Source organism: Bos javanicus, chromosome 2, assembly GCF_032452875.1.
Source record: "Bos javanicus breed banteng chromosome 2, ARS-OSU_banteng_1.0, whole genome shotgun sequence".
NCBI lineage: Eukaryota > Metazoa > Chordata > Mammalia > Artiodactyla > Bovidae > Bos > Bos javanicus.
In genome coordinates, this window is record NC_083869.1 from 126,612,008 (window position 1) to 126,631,133 (window position 19,126).

A 19,126-nucleotide genomic window follows, 5' to 3' on the forward strand; every position below is an offset into this window, starting at 1 on the left:
AATTTTAAGAAATAATTTCCATTAAAGAAAAGTAAAATACCAATTTTTACCTATAAAATTAGAATCAGTTCAGTTCAGTCACTCAGTCGTGTCCAACTCTTTGCGACCCCATGAATCGCAGCAAGCCAGGCCTCCCTGTCCATCACCAACTCCCGGACTTCACTCAGACTCACGTCCATCGAGTCAGTGATGCCATCCAGACATCTCATCCTCTGTCGTCCCCTTCTCCTCTTGCCCCCAATCCCTCCCAGCATCAGAGTCTTTTCCAAGGAGTCAACTCTTCGCATGAGGTGGCCAAAGTACTGGAGTTTCAGCTTTAGCATCATTCCTTCCAAAGAAATCCCAGGGCTGATCTCCTTCAGAATGGACTGGTTGGATCTCCTTGCAGTCCAAGGGACTCTCAAGAGTCTTCTCCAACACCACACTTCAAAAGCATCAATTCTTCGGCGCTCAGCTTTCTTCACAGTCCACCTCTCACATCCATACATGACCACAGGAAAAACCATAGCCTTGACTAGACCTTTGTTGGCAAAGTAATGTCTCTGCTTTTGAATATGCTATCTAGGTTGGTCATAACTTTCCTTCCAAGGAGTAAGCGTCTTTTAATTTCATGGCTGCAATCACCATCTGCAGTGATTTTGGAGCCCCCAAAAATAAAGTCTGACACTGTTTCCACTGTTTCCCCATGTATTTGCCATGAAGTGATGGGACCGGATGCCATGATCTTCGTTTTCTGAATGTTGAGCTTTAAGCCAACTTTTTCACTCTCCACTTTGATTTTCATCAAGAAGCTTTTTAGTTCCTCTTCACTTTCTGCCATAAGGGTGGTGTCATCTGCATATCTGAGGTTATTGATATTTCTCCCAGCAATCTTGATTCCAGCCTGTGCTTCTTCCAGCCCAGCGCTTCTCATGATGTACTCTGCATATAAGTTAAATAAGCAGGGTGACAATATACAGCCTTGACATACTCCTTTTCCTATATGGAACTAGTCTGTTGTTCCATGTCCAGTTCTAACTGTTACTTCCTGACCTGCATACAAATTTCTCAAGAGGCAGGTCAGGTGGTCTGGTATTCCCATCTCTTTCAGAATTTTCCACAGTTGATTGTGATCCACATAGTCAAAGGCTTTGGCATAGTCAATAAAGCAGAAATAGATGTTTTTCTGGAACTCTCTTGCTTTTTCCATGATCCAGCGGATGTTGGCAATTTGATCTCTGGTTCCTCTGCCTTTTCTAAAACCAGCTTGAACATCTGGAAGTTCATGGTTCACATATTGCTGAAGCCTGGCTTGGAGAATTTTGAGCATTACTTTGCTAGTGTGTGAGATGAGTGAAATTGTGGGGTAGTTTGAGCATTCTTTGGCATTGCCTTTCTTTGGGATTGCAATGAAAACTGACCTTTTCCAGTCCTGTACCCACTGCTGAGTTTTCCAAATTTGCTGGCATATTGAGGGCAGCATTTTCACAGCATCATCTTTCAGGATTTTAAATAGCTCCACTGGAATGCCATCACCTCCACTAGCTTTGTTTGTAGTGATGCTTTCTAAGGCCCACTTGACTTCCCATTCCAGGATGTCTGGCTCTAGGTGAGTGATCACACCATTGTGATTATCTGGGTCGTGAAGATCTTTTTTGTACAGTTCTTCTGTGTATTCTTGCCACCTCTTCTTAATATCTTCTGCTTCTGTTAGGTCCATACCATTTCTGTCCTTTATCGAGCCCATCTTTGCATGAAATGTTCCCTTGGTATCTCTAATTTTCTTGAAGAGATCTCTAGTCTTTCCCATTCTGTTGTTTTCCTCTATTTCTTTGCATTGATCCCTGAGGAAGGCTTTCTTATCTCTTCTTGCTATTCTTTGGAACTCTGCATTCAGATGTTTATATCTTTCCTTTTCTCCTTTGCTTTTCGCATCTCTTCTTTTCATAGCTATTTGTAAGGCCTCCTCAGACAGCCATTTTGCTTTTTTGCATTTCTTTTCCATGGGGATGGTCTTGATCCCTGTCTCCTATACAAAGTCACGAACCTCAGTCCATAGTTCATCAGGCACTCTATCTATCAGATCTAGGCCCTTAAATCTATTTCTCACTTCCACTGTATAATCATAAGAGATTTGATTTAGGTCATACCTGAATGGTCTAGCGGTTTTCCCTACTTTCTTCAATTTAAGTCTGAATTTGGTAATAAGGAGTTCATGATCTGAGCCACAGTCAGCTCCTGGTCTTGTTTTTGTTGACTGTATAGAGCTTCTCCATTGTTGGCTGCAAAAAATATAATCAATCTGATTTCGATGTTGACCATCTGGTGATGTCTATGTGTAGAGTCTTCTCTTGTGTTGTTGGAAGAGGGTGTTTGCTATGACCAGTGCATTTTCTTGGCAAAACTCTAGTTTACATTAAATAAAAAATCTTGGCAAAAATAAGGTGAAACAGACACATCCAGACCCAGATCCTGAGGAAACAATCCAAAATGCAGATAAGAATTAAGGCCATAGATTTCACTGTAGCCCTATTTGTAATGATGATAAATTAGAAATAGCTTATAGAACCAACAGCAAAGTGATTAAGTAATTTAAGTGAAATTAAAGCAAGATATATTCTGTAGCCATTAAAAATTATGATATGAAGAATTATTAAGAAGACTTCCCTGATGGTCCAGTGGTTAAGAATCCACCGTCCAATACAGGGGATGAGGGTTCAATCCGTGGTCAGGGAACTAAGATCCCACATGCCTCATGGCTACTGAGGTCGTGAGCCACAACTACTGAACCTGTGTACCACAGGGAAAGATCCCACATGCTGCAACTAAGACCTGTTACAGCCAAAAATAAATAAACAAATAAAGGGAAGAATTATTAAAAACATGGGACATGGACGAGTGCTCATATTACAAATAAGCAACAAAGCATGATTAAGGTTGTAAGTTGTTCACAGTGTAATTTCTTCTGTTAAAAATATTTATGTCATTATTGGATTAGTGTTTTAAAAAGATGACTCTGGCTGAACTCCCAACCATAGCTGATCACCACTTTTGTCAGCATCGGCTCTGTGCCTTGCACATCACATCCCTTACTGTGGTACATGGCACCATGGATTACGTATTAGTGTACACACACCAGACTGTGAACTGCTTGAGGGCAAGCCCTTATCCTGTTCTTCTAGCAGAGGACTTTGCCAGGACAGAGGAAGATTTGTTCGAATAAATCAATCAATGAGCCACTGAAAACAGATCTCAGAAATAAATATTCACTAGTTTTCCAAATATAAATACATCTAAAACGTATTTGACTATGTACCTTTTTAAACAACCTAGAATTCAAACACAAATAACAGACATTGTCACAGCTTGCTAGAAAAGATAGTTAAACACACACACATACATAAGCACACAAGAAGACTCAGAAGGAAATACTTCAAATCAAAACTTTACCTGGCAGCTTCCCTGGTGGCTCAGGGGCAGGCAATCTGCCTACCAGTGCAGGAGACCCAGGTTCGATCACTGGGTCGAGAAGATTCCACATGTCTCAGAGCACCTAAGCTGGTGCGCTACAACTCGGTGCTCTCTAACTACTGGGCCTGTGCTGTAGAGCCCGGGAACCATAACTAGTGAAGCCCAAGAGCTCGTCTCCGCTATGAGAGAAGCCGCTGCAATGAGAAGCCCACACACCACAACTAGAGAAAAGCCCAAGCAGCAACAAAGACCCATGCCAGAAAAATAAACCCGTTACCAGGACTGTTGCTGAGGGTCGAATCCTGAGAGATTTAATTTTTCATCTTTATACAGCTTGCAAATTTTCTCTAATGATTACCTCTGACTTTTATAAAAGTATGCATATATTGCGGGGAGGTTGTATTCTTTTTAAAAGAAGTATTTCTATTTAGGATAATGGAAAACTTCTGGAAATAGTTGTGATGATTACACAACACTGTGACTGGGCTTTATGCCACTGAATTATAGTAAAAATGGTTAAAACAGTAAAATCTACGTTATGCATGTCTTATCACAAAAAAAAGTAAAACATCTTCTGGAAGGATATTGGTACAAATATTCCACAAGATAATGGCTCCTCCCTAGTAAACTACTTATTTCAGGATATGGCCAACCTAAAATAAAATCAATTAAAAACCTATAATGGAGATATGACATCAGCTTTGGGAAGGGAGGCCTGGCAACAGTGAGTATCAAGACAGTGAATGGCCCGTAAGGGAAAGTAAGCACGTGTCACTGTTCCCAGGACCATCTTGGAAACACAGACCCTTTTCTAGAAGGTACAAACTCAGAAATGCGCCCTGTGATAACACCATAGTGCACTTCTCTAGCATTCAGTTTATAAAGAAGGTGGTGAAGAACACAGGCTACGGAAGCAGATGCCACTGAGGTGGAGTCCAGGCTGTCCCACTTAGTTTATGTGACTTTAGGTTAGGCAGGGCAACTAACCTTTTTTTTTTTTTTTTAAATTTTTTGGTTGTGCCACCTGGCATGCGGAATCTTAATTCCCCCATCAGGGATTGAGCCCACACCCGCTGCAGTGGAAGCACAGCTGTAACCACTGGACTGCCAGGGAAGTCCCAACTAATCTTCTTAAACCTTAGTTTTGGGCTTCCCAGATGGCACAGTGGTAAAGAATGCCAATCAGGAGACGCAGGACACATGGGTTTGATCCCTATGTCGGGAAGATCTCCTGGAGAAGGGAATGGCAACCCACCCAGTATTCTTGCCTAGGAAATCCCATGGACAGAGGAGCCTGGAAGGCTACAGTCCATGGGGTTGCAAAGAGTCGGACACAACTTAGTGACTAAACAACATGAGTGGTCTTATAAAGTGGGACAAATAATAGTCACTACCTTATATGAAAATCAGATGAGACTATGCATGATAAACTCAGTCTCGTGCCTGCCACATAAGATCTGATAACTATTAGATATTAATTTTTATTTTTATACTTTATTATTGCTTATTTCAACCTTCCTATAAGGCAGTCGGTATACCACAGTGAAAGACAGCACAGGCTCTGGAGCCAGGCTGGAAATCCTAGTCAACTTTGTGAACTTGGTTATTTAACCCCATGCTGTGCTGTGCTTAGTCGCTCAGTCGTGTCTGACTCTTTGCAACCCCATGGACTGTGTAGCCCGCCAGGCTCCTCTGTTCATGGGGATTCATCAGGCAAGAATTCTGGAGTGGGTTACCATGCCCTTCTCCAGGGAATCTTCCCAACCCAGGGTTCAAACCCAGGCCTCCTGCACTGCAGTTACATTCTTTACCAACTAAGCCACCAAAGAAGCCCCATTTAACCTCATGCTGCTGCTAAGTCGCTTCAGTCGTGTCTAACTCTGTGCGACCCCATAGACGGCAGACCACCAGGCTCCCCTGTCCCTGGGATTCTCCAGGCAATACACTGGAGTGGGTTGCCATTTCCTTCTCCAATGCATGAAAGTGAAAAGTGAAAGTGAAGTCGGTCAGTTGTGTCCGACTCTTAGCGACCTCATGGCCTGCAGCCCACCAGGCTCCTCTGTCCATGGGATTTTCCAGGCAAGAGTACTGGAGTGAGGTGCCATTGCCTTCTCCGATTTAACCTCATAGTGAGGTTCAATTTATAAAAACAGTATTTACCTCAAAGCGTCTATCTAAGGATTAAATGAAGTATATACATGGACTACTTATCAAGTGCTGGCTGCAAAGAAAATGCTTAGTAAACACTAGCAATTATTATTAACACTATTGTTTTAAGGGGAAGATAGAGGCCGGCAGAGTGTTAAGACCTGTTCCAGAAGAGTTTATTAACTATCATTTATGCTCAACCTAATTCCTTCTTCTGTAATTTGATACTCAAAAAACAATCTATTAATATGGCTGCTAGAAAAAATATATATACCCTGGAAGACAGGAAAATGAGGAGCTGGATAGTGGTAATGAGAGAACAGAAAAATTCCAGTTATGAGAAGAGTAGAGCCTGGCTGTAGTGAACTCACTGACTCCCTGTTATAAATATGGATTTGCCTAAAACTGAAGAACGTAAAGAGCACTGCCTCAGGCCCTGATCAGCCCAATCTGAGCTGAACATCAAGCTTCCTGAACTGGTGGTTTGAGAGACAGCCTCCTTACCCGAGTAACCTGCCCAGCCCACGCCATGTCTGCATGACTAACCCACACAGGCAAGTTACTAAACCATGCAGGGTAGAGAAAATGGATACGAGAAAATTTGCTAGGCAAAAGGCAAGAAGTCAGTGGCTATGCAATGTGGGAGGAACATAAATCATCCTGCACTAGGAGGAGAGATCAGAGCTCTAGTCCCAGGCATGAAGGATGTTAAATCTGCTTGCTAAATAGCTTCTTTTCTTTTTAGCACAAATATTTGTAAATGCATAAAATGTTAACTGTAAAGCACTAAGAATATAATGAACAACTGTAGAATCATCCAAGAATCAGAAAATTACCAGTAACTTGCATCCACTTATATATCCCTCATCTACTTATCCCTCATCTTCCTGCCCAGCCCCACACTGCCAACTTAGCCTGTATCTTCATTTTTTCCCACTAATAGCTAATTTTCAATCCACATATTAACTGACCTCTGTACACTGTTTGATACTGTTGCTCCCACCCCACCTGCGCTGATGAACACCTTCTTTACTTGCTTTCTATAATACTGGCAGTGCTTTTGTTTCAACCTTTCTGGTTTTTCATTCTCTTTTCCCCTTAAGGCTTCTTTTCCTCTACCCAGCCAGTTTTCTCAAAACTCCATCCTAGGCCTTCTCTTCTTCTCACTCTAGAATCTCCTCAGATTCCTTAGGCCCTCTCTTTGTATCAGTTACCATACTGTTACCCCAGTCCCCACCCCTCCTCTCTACTGTAGACCTGACATCTATGCTCAACAACTACAGGATATCCTAGACCAAACTCCTGACCTTCTTCCTCAAACTGCATCCTCTCAGGGTTCTCAGCACAGTGAAGGGCACCACTGTCCTCTGTTGCATAAGGCAAAGTCACCCGTAACACCCACCTGGAGTCACCCACCAAGTTTCCCAGCGTCAGCCCACCAAGTCTTCTCAGTTTGATCTGCTGCATTACTCTTGATTCACTCTGGGCTATTCCACCATCACCACCATAATTTAAGCTCCCTTCCAAGTACTCTCTGCTTGAATTTTTCCCAACAGTATTTGTGCAACTCACAAGCTCCTCACAGGACTGCCTCTTTCCCCAGCTATTACTTATCCACCCACCCCCCTGGGAGGTCACTTATCACTCATTTCCTTTGGAGAGCCTTCCATACTAGGTCCATTCCTCTTAAGTATAAATTCTTATTGAACCACGCACCAATGCCTTTATCACGCTTAGCATCAATATAGTTTTATGCTGACTTGTATGACCTTGATAATGTTTGCTTCCCTTGCCAGAGCTCCATGAAAACAGGAAATACATGTTTTTTATTCTTACCACTATATCCTCTATATATAGCAATTTGCCTGGCCTTTTGTAGGCACTTAAAAAATATCTGTTTAACGAATGAATGATTGATTGAATGAATAAAATTATGTAGCACAGAAAGATCATTCAGCTATTGGGGAGAAGAGGGATTCATAAAATAGCCTTAAAAACTATCTCTTTTTCTTCTTATATACTTTCATTCTCATTGAGAAACTTCATTTTAATTTAGTTTCCCAGGAAAATAAAATTATATCCAAGAGGCGAGTCAGAAAAATTCCTGGGTCCCAAGACCCCATATGTCAGGACAAAACCTCTGGAATCAAGACAGTTTTTGATAGAAGTCCCAGCTCTGGCACTTGTTAGCAGAATGACCTTGGGAAAGTCATTTCAGTGTGAGCTCAGTTTTCTCATCTATAAAATGGAGAAAAGACTCAAATCTCTTACACTTAAGAATATTAATTTAATAAAATACAAAGCATAATGTATTACCTGGGTTTTTTTTTTTTTTTGCTACTTTATTTTACTATTGCTGTTGTTAGTTTACTAATATTATTACCAAAGGTTATACTCATAATAGAGACTGAGCAGACAGATGGCTTCCAAAGTCTCTCCCAGCTCTAAATATCCCACCACACTGTTAATGATGAACAACTTTCTTTTTGAAAAATACCTGAATCTTGTATGAACTGTAACATGACAGGTCTGAAGGACAATACCCTCCAAAAGCTGCATTCCTGAAAAATCATTCCTAGAAAAACTCTGCCAGAGCACCAGGAGGGCATCATGTTTATTGCATGCCACAGTGTTGCTATCCTGCTATGCCATTTTTCTGGAAGTTCTTGGTATGTGGTGAACACAGAGAAATTCTAAAGCAGGCTATAAGAAGTCATTCTGAAACTCTAAGTGAGGGGAATCACCCTCACCTGAATCTTTCCACATACATTCCTGCTCTGACTTCTGACCCACGCACATGACTTAGGAGGGACTGTATGGTTCGGTGCATGCCTGCTTTCCCTATCAGTCACCATGCTGAACGACTGTGGGTACCTGGGATCCAGCAGGCCTTGTTCCACTCCCCAGGCCATCTCTCTTACAGCATTGCTGATTTCATGACGGGATGTATAAGCAAAACAGATGTTCAGGAAACACCTGAGAAGGGAAGAACAGAATAATTTACCGAGAGGGACAGGGAGTAAGAAGCAGAGTCCCTGATTACAGAGCACCCCCTCTGTGGTAGAACACACATCAAAGGTTAATCATGGTTACCTCTGAAAGGCGAGATTATTAGTTTTTTGAGCTTTCCTATTTTCCTTGGGGAAAAAAACATTAGTTTTGTAGTAAGAATAATACTAACTGATCCTTATTATTCACTTAATCTTCTTGCCTTCTGCTAGCACCTGGCTTTCAGAGGATGTGAATTCATTGTGATTATTAGAACAAGTAGAGAAGAATAGGAAGGAAATCTGATGTGAAACAAATCCACTGCCAAATATACATTACATTGCAAAGCCACACATAATGAGGTTTGGATGATTAAACTCTGTTCCCAATGCATCGGCATGCCCTCCCCAGGGCATCCCATCTACTGGTCAAAGCAGTGGGACAGAAAGAGAATTTCTTGAGGGATCTGTCTTCAGAGACAGGGATAATGCTTGATACATTCCTACCCCATCCTCTGTCAATTAAAAAATACACACAAACACAAACATATATATTTAAATATGTATATATATACATTAAATGTATGTAAACAGGTACACACACATATATATACATGCACAAATATATGTATATATTTATACGCTTAAATATGTATGTGTGTGTATATATATGTGCATATATATAGGAGGGGGCAAGGCCCATGAGGGATGAAGATAAGAAAGTGCACGTGTGAACATACACACATGTAACAGGTACTGCAAAAACATCTCCATCTGCCCTATAGCTGAAGGAGGAAGCTTCTAAGCATCCGAAACCAAGTCCTTGTTGCCTCTTGTACCAAATGCAGGCCAAGAAAGGCCCAGGAGGTCTCCCCAAAGTTAGAGGGAGTCAAAGATTGATACAGGCCCCTAAGGGAAAATCTGAAAACTTACTTGTTGTAGTTCTTGGTGGTCTGCACAGCCTGTGCGACCAGCTCCTGGAGATCCAAGGGCAACAAATGCAGATCACCCAGGACCCGGATACATACCCCATGCTTCTGCAGTTTCTCCCTAATCAGGGGGGAAAGGAGGCAGGTTTGGGAGTTGGGACAGAGCACCTGCTGAGCTGGAGAGAGCAAAGTGCTTAGATAATACTCAGTTACCAGCGTGAGTGCTTTCCTGTGTGTCAGGCACCATTCTACATGTATTATTTCATTGCATGCCTTCAATGTCTGTGAAAGGAGTTTAGTACATTCCCTGTTCTCCAGCAGGAAACTGAGGCTCAGACAGAATAGGCTGAGGCTCAGATAGGGATTACCCAAAGTCAAAACAACCATCAAGAGCCGTGTCAGGACTGAAACCTAGGTCTGTCTGATTTGAGAACCCAAACTTCTTTAACACATATTACACTGCCTCACGTGTCCCTGTCGGCAAGCTGCATCACATGGATTCTCTGCTATCTGTCCCATTCTGACAGGCAAACAAACTCAAGGGCAGGAGTTGTATTACTAGTTACTTTTGTTAACTTCTCGTGAAATATAAGTATAGCAACATCTAACATTAATTATATGTTTGTTAATTGCCAGACATTGGTCTGCGCTTCCCTGATAGCTCAGTTGGTAAAGAATCCGCCTGCAATGCAGGAGACCCCGGTTTGATTCCTGGGCTGGGAAGATCCACTAGAGAAGGGATAGGCTACCCACTCCAGGATTCTTGAGCTTCCCTTGTGGCTCAGCTGGGAAGGAATCCATCTGCAATGTGGAAACCTTGGTTCGATCCGTGGGTTGGGAAGATCCCTTGGAGAAGGGAAAGGCTACCCACTCCAGTGTTCTGGCCTGGAGAATTCAGGACTATACAGTCCATGGGGTCACAAAGAGTCAGACACCACTGAGCAACTTTCATTTTCACTTTTTCAGACATTGGTCTAAGTGTTTTACATGCATTCCATTTTTACATCTACGTTTGAGGCAGACACCATTATTATTCCCCTTTTACAGATGAAGAAACTGAGGCCCAGGGAGGTTAATTCATTCAAGATCAGGCAGCTGGTGAGTAGAAAGTCAGATACTGAATTAAGGCAGTCTGGTTCTAGGGCCTGTCTTTTTAATCACGACATTACACTGCCTCTATATAGTAACTCCCAAATGGCAGAGTGAGCATGAGCTCACTGTTTCCTAGTCAGCTTCTTGAACTTGGGAATGCTAAAGAGAAACAGAATGACTAATGTTTGGAAAACAGGAGCTCCGTAACAAGAAGTATACTGTGGGGTGAGGGTATCTGGCAGGTTCTGGAGAACCCTGATCCAGAGTTGAAGGCTGCACCCACAGCCTTTCCACACTGCAACCCTCAACCACATTTCTTCCAAGAGTGAAGCAAGATCTAATCACCTAGTTTTGAGAACCCACTTGAGTACTAGTAGACAAATGTATACTCAAAATCAAGGCAATATTTGAATAAGAACACCTAGATTTGGGAATTCCTTAGCAGTCCAGTTTTTAGGACTCTGCACTTCCACTGCAGGGGGCACAGGTTCAATCCCTGGTCAGGGAACTAAGATCCAGCATGCCCTGGGATGCGGCCAAAAAAGAGAAAGAATACCTAGATTCAAGCCCTAGTGCTACTGCTTACTATCTGACCTAGCATAACTGCTTAGCCTCGCTGAGCCTCTTACCTTGTAAACTGGGGGTGCTAACCATCTCTGCCTTACTGGGAAAGTGCACATGACCCGAAGGAGGGCTACAGGGAAGGAGCTGTGAAAGTGCTGGCAAGGAGCCAGGAGACCTGGGTTCCCAGCCTGGCTCTGCCACTGGTTTGCTGTGTGACCATGGGCAAGCCTTTCTCTTCTTTCCACCAGGGTTAGTTTCCCAACTGATGAAACCAAACTAGACCAGTGGTTTTCCAAACTTCTTTTAGCCAAACAACTCTTTCTTTGAATCAAATCTGAAACAGATGCCCAATATGTAAAAGATAAAGACAAAGCGGCACTGCATACCCTGTCCCCTCTGGGCCCTTGCACGCCCGCCCTCACAACACTGGGGTTCTGTGGCACACTACAGGAAAACCACTGCTGAGGCTTCTTATTGCTCTGCCCAGGACTTCATAACCTAAGACCATGTCCTCTACTACTGACTGATTAGAACAATCTCAGGAGCACCTTTTAAGAACTCTAAGATTACCTCCTGTCTCTTGGCGTGCAGTATAATAGACAACAGCTTAGCTCCAGAGTCAAAAAGATTCTGTCTGTTTTGGCTCTGTCTGTCTGATAGCTGCACAACCCAAGATACACACCTAAACTTCTCTGGTTTTTACTTTCTTCCTCTCTACAACTGGGATAATAATACCTTTCTCACAGGATAATGTGAATATTAAACGAGAATGCACATTAGGCTCAGGGCCTGACACACAGTATAAGCACTTTAAAAAGGCAAAATTAGTGTGAAATACAGAAGAATCTGAACACCTGAAACGTATCCCCATTACCTCCGTCCCCAGTCCCTTGGGTGTGACTTCTGAGCCACAAAGGAGGCAGTAATCTCTGTGGCCCAGAGTTTCACCATCTTAACATGGACAGAGAAGCCTGGCTACTCTCCCCTCACCCAGACCCACACAGGGACAGAAATGACAGAACTGTCCTAGGCCCAGCTCTGCTAGAGCTCTAAGTATTCTGTTCTCTCCTCTTCCTGGAGTGAGGAGGAGCTGGGCAGAAAATGGTCGTAATGAAGACTTTGGGGCAGTCTGGGCTGGAGAGAGTTCCACATTTTGGAGCAAATAATTTCCACCAAACTTCCTCTTCATCCCATTCTGGCTTTGCTCCCTGAATTAAGGCTTAAACATAATGACAGATAAGACTAGTACTGACTCATCCCCATAAAGGCCTTTTGTGCATCATCCAGTTCCTTCCAAGGGAATATACAGGGAAGTATAGTTGCTTTCTAGGGATGACTGCACCACAGAAAATGACTTTTTCAAAGTTTCTCTCACTCTACTCCCCTGGTCACAGCTTACTGGTCCCAGGATAGAAATCCGATCTAAGGTGGGCTGCTTAGAACTAGAACCAACTAGGGTTTTAGTTCATTCTGGGCTGTGCTCTTGAAGCAGACAAAGCTGGTCTGTGGAGCCAAAGAAGTAAATGTCCAAGGAGGCATTTAGAATCCATTATCTAACGGATTCCAATCCCTGACTTCAGTTCTACCTGAGGCTGGTCGTACTTGTCCTTGAATTCTATGAAATACCTCCATACCCTCAAATAAATGATTCCTTTGAAAAAAGAGAAAAACTAGCTTGTCATACTTGCCACTGAAGAGGTCTTATTAACAGCAGAAAGATTTAGAGTTCCTTAACTAGCCCCAGAAAAGAGAGCTGAGGGTTAGGATAAGGCTGGAGGTGGTGGAAGGACGCACGCTCCCCTCTGACAGCATCTTACTGTTCTTCCATCAGGCGACTAAACTTCTCCCGGGCCAGATCCATTAGCCCGTCTACTTCACTCTTGGAGCGTTTGAAGTTCTCGATGCTGAACGCATAGACCGTCACCTCCAGGATGCCCAAGTTCAAACACCAACGCAGAGTCTGAGGGGGAGAAGGCAAGGAGCTAGGATCCAGGAAGAGCAGGAAGGGAAACGGGGCATGCCTCAGCCCCATCTCAGTGCTGGAAGTGGGAGACAGACTTTCTTCCTTCCCACTCTGGGTAGAACTAGGATAATACCAGAATAGTGAACCAAACAAGCAGAAAGCCACCAATTGAGAGGCTGAAAAATGCGAACTTAATGAGTATTATTACGCTGATGCTACTGTGGTTTACTGGAAAGAACTCTTCACTGAGAGAGTAAAGTTCTAGGTCCTAGCCCCTGACTCCATCATGCACTAGCTATGTGACTGCAGGCATATCATTTAACCTCTCAGGGCCTAAATCTCCTTATCTTTGAAATGGCATCACAATCCATCCCTCACCAGGTGGCTAAAGGTACATAAGAACACAGGTGCCCATAGCATCATTATTCTAGAAGACTGAGAGGCTGATGAGTTACAAGAAAACACGCAACAACTGCACAAGTGTGTAGCATTTAAGTCTCCAAAGTGTTTCCACATACATTTTTTCATTTGATTCTTCAAGCAACCCTTTGAGAAAGGCATTATTGTTTTCATGCCTACTTTACAGATAGTAAAACTGAGCCTGGGAAAGTGAAGAAATGTATCAAAAGTCCACAGCTCTACTGTATGAATCCATTATGTGAGGTTCTAGAACAGCAAACATTCATCACACTGAGTGACAGAAATCAGAACAGTGGGTGCCTGTAGAGAGGAAGAGGAGGTAGCATAGGCTTTCACTGGGGTGGGGGGGCACAAAGGAACCTTCTAGAAAGATGGAAATGTTCTATATCTTGATAGGGGTGTGGAATAGACAGACAAGTGCAATTGTCAAAACCCCAAATTTGTGCATTTCCCTGTATGAAATTACATCTCAATGAAAAGAGAAGTAAAACTCAAATTTAAACTCAGTCTTCTGGTACTTCTCTAACCCAGTGCCACTAAAGGTGGAGAACAAACTGGAGCTGAGAACAGCAGTGCTGAAACAGGGAGCCTAGAGGTTAAAGGCAAGGGAGAGAAGACATTCAAACAGAACTGAAGAAATAAAGCTGAAGAACCACCTTTCCAATTCGCTATCAGATACACAAACACATTAACTGCCAATAGGCTTGGGCCCTGAAGACCTTACCAGGCAGCGAACTTAGTGGGTACATCCGGGTTGGAGCCCACCATTGACCTCAGTCAGTAAAGACGCTAATAACAACTTCAATTTTTGAGCACTTCCTTTACGCCAGCATGTGCCACATGCTTTTCATTGAACCATATTATTTAATCCTTATGTTATTTCCCCATATTGTAGATGGAGGAACTGAGGCAAAGGGAAGCTATGTAACTTAAAGCAGGTCACAGAGCCAGGAAGTGGCAGAGCAGGGGTGCCGATGAATTCTAAGTGACCACAGAGCTTAAGCTCCTAAGCACTAGGGCAAAACTGCCTCTAGTCATAAAAGAGAAACTTCAGGTCAACAGACCTGAAGACTCCACAATGTTGGAGAGAACTCCACAACCACTCATTCAAGGCAAAAAGTATCACTGTGCTGGCTGTGTTCTTGTGCCAGGAAGCTGAGATCCATGGGCTAGAGTTTCACAAAGATCAACACAGTCCATTGTTATCGTTAAATTTAATGTTTCCCAATTTGCAATAGGCATTAAAACCATAAAATGCTGATGACCTCTGTTGGAGTCATGTCCTTGTTTGTCTGGTCCTTTTCCTAGTTTAAGCACTTAAAGGCCCGTGTCCTGAAAAACACCTCAATCTCAGGATGGGTAGTTACCCCCTACTTTTGCTCTGGAAATGTCACGTCTAAGAATTTATTATAAACTAGTGCCATTTATCAAAGTGAAAAGTGAAAGTGTTAGTTGCTCAGTTGTATCCAACTGTTTGTGATCCAATGGACTGTAGCCCGCCAGGCTCCTCTGTCCATGGGATTCTCCAGGCAAGAATACTGGAGTGGGTAGCCATTCCCTTCTCCGGTGGATCTTCCTGATCCAGGTATCGAACCCAAGTCTCCTGAATCGCAAGGGGATTCTTTACTGTCAAAACCACCAGGGAAGCCCAGTACCATTTATAATGTCCAATAACAGTGGAGCAGCTGAACAAACCATGTCAGATCCTCAGGATAAAATGTTCCACAGTCATCAAAACATACAGGTAGAAAGGCTATACATGAACCTAGAAAAATACTTGCCCAAATGTCAAGAAAAAACAAGGTTATCAAAGCTATAGATAAAATACAGACCAATGGAACAAGATAGAAAGTCCAGAGATAAGCCCACACACCTATGGGCACCGTGTCTTTGACAAAGAAGGCAAAAATATACAATGGGGAAAAGACCAGTCTCTTCAATAATTGGTGTTGGGAGAACTGGACAACTACATGTAAAAGGATAAACTCAAAATGGACTAAAGACCTAAATGTAAGACCAGAAACTATAAAACTCCTAGAGAAAAACATAAGCAGAACACTGTATGATATAAATCATAGCAAGATCCTCTATAACCCACCTCTTAGAATAATGGAAATGCAAACAGAAATAAACAAGTGGGACCTAATTAAACTTAAAAGCTTTTGCACAGCAAAGGAAACTATAAACAAGGTGAAACGACAACCCTCAGGAGGAAATAATAGCAAATGAAACTGACAAAGGATTAATTTCCAAAATATACAAGCAGCTCATACAACTCAATAGCAGAAAAACAATCAACCCAATCAAAAAGTGGGTAAAAGACCTACCCAGACATTTCTCCAAAGACATCCAGATGGCTAATAAACACATCAAAATATGCTCAACATCATTATTAGAAAAATGCAAGTCAAAACTACAATGAGATATCACCTCGCACCAGTAAGAATGCTGCTAAGTCACTTCAGTCGTGTCCGACTCCGTGTGACCCCACAGACAGCAGCCCACTAGGCTCCTCTGTCCCTGGGATTCTCCAGGCAAGAACACTGGAGTGGGTTGCCATTTCCTTCTCCAATGCGTGAAAGTGAAAAGTGAAAGTGAAGTCGCTCAGTCATGCCCAACTCTTAGTGATCCCATGGACTGCAGCCTACCAGGCTCCTCCGTCCATGGGATTTTCCAGGCAAGAGTACTGGAGTGGGTTGCCATTGCCTTCTCCCCAGTAAGAATGGCTATCATCAAAAAAATCTACAAACAACAAGCGCTGGAAAGGGTGTGGAGAAAACGGAACCCTCTTGTACTGTTGGTTGGAATGTAAATTGATATAGCTACTATGGAAGACAGTATGGAGACTCCTTAAAAAACTAGGAATAAAACTATCATGGGCTTCCCTGGTAGCTCAGCTGGTAAAGAATCCACCTGCAATGCAAGAGACCCTGGTTCTATTCCTGGGTGGGGAAGATCCCCTGGAGAAGGGATAGTCTACCCACTCTAGTATTCTTGGGCTTCCTTGGTGGCTCAGCTGGTAAAGAATCTGTCTGCAATGCAGGAGATCTGGGTTTGATCCCTGGTTGAGAAGATCAGCTGGAGAAGGGAACAACTACCCACTCCAGTATGTCCAGGAAGACAGTATGGAGATATCACACAACCCAGTAATATCATTATTAGGCATATACCCTGAGGAAACCATAACTGAAAAAGACACATGTACACCAGTGTTTACTGTAGCACTATTTACAGTAGCTAGGACATGGAAGCAACCAAGATGTCCACAGACAAACAAATGGATAAAGAAGCTGTGGTATATACACACAATGGAATATTACTCAGCCATAAAAAGGAACACATTTGCGTCAATTCTAATTAGGTAGATGAACCTAGAGCATATTATACAGAGTGAAGAAAGTCAGAAAAACAAATATAAATATATATTAAAACATATATATGGAACCTAGAAAAATGTATTGATGAACCTATTTGCAGGGCAGCGATGGAGAAGCAGACATAGAGAACAGACATGGGTGGGGGGTTGGAGAAGGAAAGGGTGGGATGAATGGAAAGAGTAGCATAAAACATATACACTACCATATGTAAAACAGATAACCAATGAAAATTTGCTGTATGACTGACTCAGGGAACCCAAACCCCCTATAACAACGTAGAGGGGTGGGAAAGGGTGGGAGGTGGGAGGGAGGTTCAAGAGGAGGGGACATATGTATACCTATAGCTAATTCATGTTGATATACGGCAGAAACCAACACAGTATTCCTGCAACCCCAATACTTTGGCCACCTGATGCAAAGAACTGACTCATCTGAAAAGACCCTGATGCTGGGCAAGATTGAAGGCGAGAGGAGAAGGGGACGACAGAAGATGAAATGGTTGGATGGCATCACCAACTCAATGGACTTGGGTTCAGTAAGCTCTGGGAGTCCGTGATGGACAGGGAGGCCTGGCATGCTGCAGTCCATAGGGTCACAAAGAGTTGGACACAACTGAACGACTGAACTGAACTGAAAAATAAACTTTTTCAAAAGCATAGATATAATTTTACAGATGTTAAGTCATGTCAAACATACTATAAGGACTGGGATGAGGCACAGAAAAATATAAACTGTTGATTAAAGTGGTAAGAGGAGACAATTTTGCTCTTATATCTAATACTTTGTAATGATTAACTAGACGATTTAATTTTTTGTGAATGTTGGTATGAGACTTACAGCTAGCAAACAAGCAAGGAAGAAAACAAACAGCTATAAAAGCACTCCCAAACCACAGCAAACTCAGGGCTTGGATTTTAACTATAATCCAATTCTCCCCAGACCATTCACCCTTGATTCTGCCACCCATACCCACCTCTGCCAGTTTGTTGAAGCCCTGTGAGTGGCCCTCCTGCCGCTCCACTTGGCACTTCTTGGCATAACGACGGTTCCCATCCATTATAAACGCAATGTGTTTGGGCATGGGGCCTGCCTGTCAAGTAAGAAGACAAACGGACACATCACATAATACTCAGAGATAAAAGGAGACAATATGCCAAGATGATAGGCTTGAGTTATATGATAAAAGTCCTGAGGAAGGGAATTGGGTATTCTGTATTTTTTTGCTCAATATATAAGCATTAAGCACTTTTATTTTTATTTATGTGTTTATTGAGCCCTTACTACATATCAAGGGCTATACTAGATTTTTTATACTTCACCTTAGCTTTTTTTCCATCATACAAACATATGAAGTAAACAGTATTATCTGCACTTTACACATGAGAAAACTGAGGCTCAGAGAGGTCAAGTGACCTGCACAAGTTACACAGCTAAGAAGAGACAAAGTGGGGATTCACACTGAGGTCTGTGTGCTTTCAGAGTGCATGCCTTAACCATATGCCCTGAACCACCAGCTTGGTTTCATTAGCTTTCAACTGGAAGACACAAGAAAGATAATGATGGATGTGGTCAAATGTAGAGGGCATCCTCCTCATAAAACAGGCATCCACTTCCATCTGAGTCCTGTCACACAGGAATAGAGGCCTAAAATTGTTGGATCTTCTTATTTCACAAGAAAAGACACTCAAGATTTTTATAAAAATTTCAATGTCAGGAGCCACTTCAAAACAAACAAGAAAGGCATTTGGGAGGCAAACAAAACTTCTTATCTGGCTTAGAGCAGCCTTACATTGTACACCATAGCAAAAATTCACTCCTTGGACTATTTTCCCTCATTGGAGGGTTTCTTCATAGACCGCTTCCCCTGCAACTCTCTGACATTTTCTATTTTCACCCCTACATAGAGCTGCTGCTGCTGCTAAGTTGCTTCAGTCATGTCTGACTGTGTGACCCCATAGATGGTAGCCCACCAGCCTCCCCCGTCCCTGGGATTCTCCAGGCAAGAACACTGGAGTGGGTTGCCATTTCCTTCTCCAATGCATAAAAGTGAAAAGTGAAAGTGAAGTCACTCAGTCGTGTCCAACTCTTAGTGACCCCATGGACTGCAGCCCACCAGGCTCCTCCGTCCATGGGATTTTCCAGGCAAGAGTACTGGATGCCATCGCCTTCTCTGCCCTACATATAGGCCCCTCCCCA

General features: G+C 42.8%; 1 protein-coding gene across 5 annotated transcripts in view; it reads right to left on the minus strand.

Moving 5' to 3' along the window:
* The window catches only part of DHDDS (dehydrodolichyl diphosphate synthase subunit), a 38,417-nt gene that overhangs the window by 17,701 nt on the left and 1,590 nt on the right, over nt 1-19,126 (minus strand). For 3 of the 5 annotated variants that reach the window (XM_061392380.1, XM_061392367.1, XM_061392372.1), the window contains exons 3-6: nt 17,904-18,020; nt 12,988-13,130; nt 9,519-9,635; nt 8,473-8,574 (exon numbers count right to left, since the gene is read on the minus strand). In XM_061392380.1, coding sequence (XP_061248364.1) covers nt 8,473-8,574; nt 9,519-9,635; nt 12,988-13,130; nt 17,904-18,020 — 479 coding nt within the window. The remainder of the gene's footprint in view (nt 1-8,472; nt 8,575-9,518; nt 9,636-12,987; nt 13,131-17,903; nt 18,021-19,126) is intronic. The other 2 variants (XM_061392401.1, XM_061392391.1) reach the window with 1 other exon arrangement.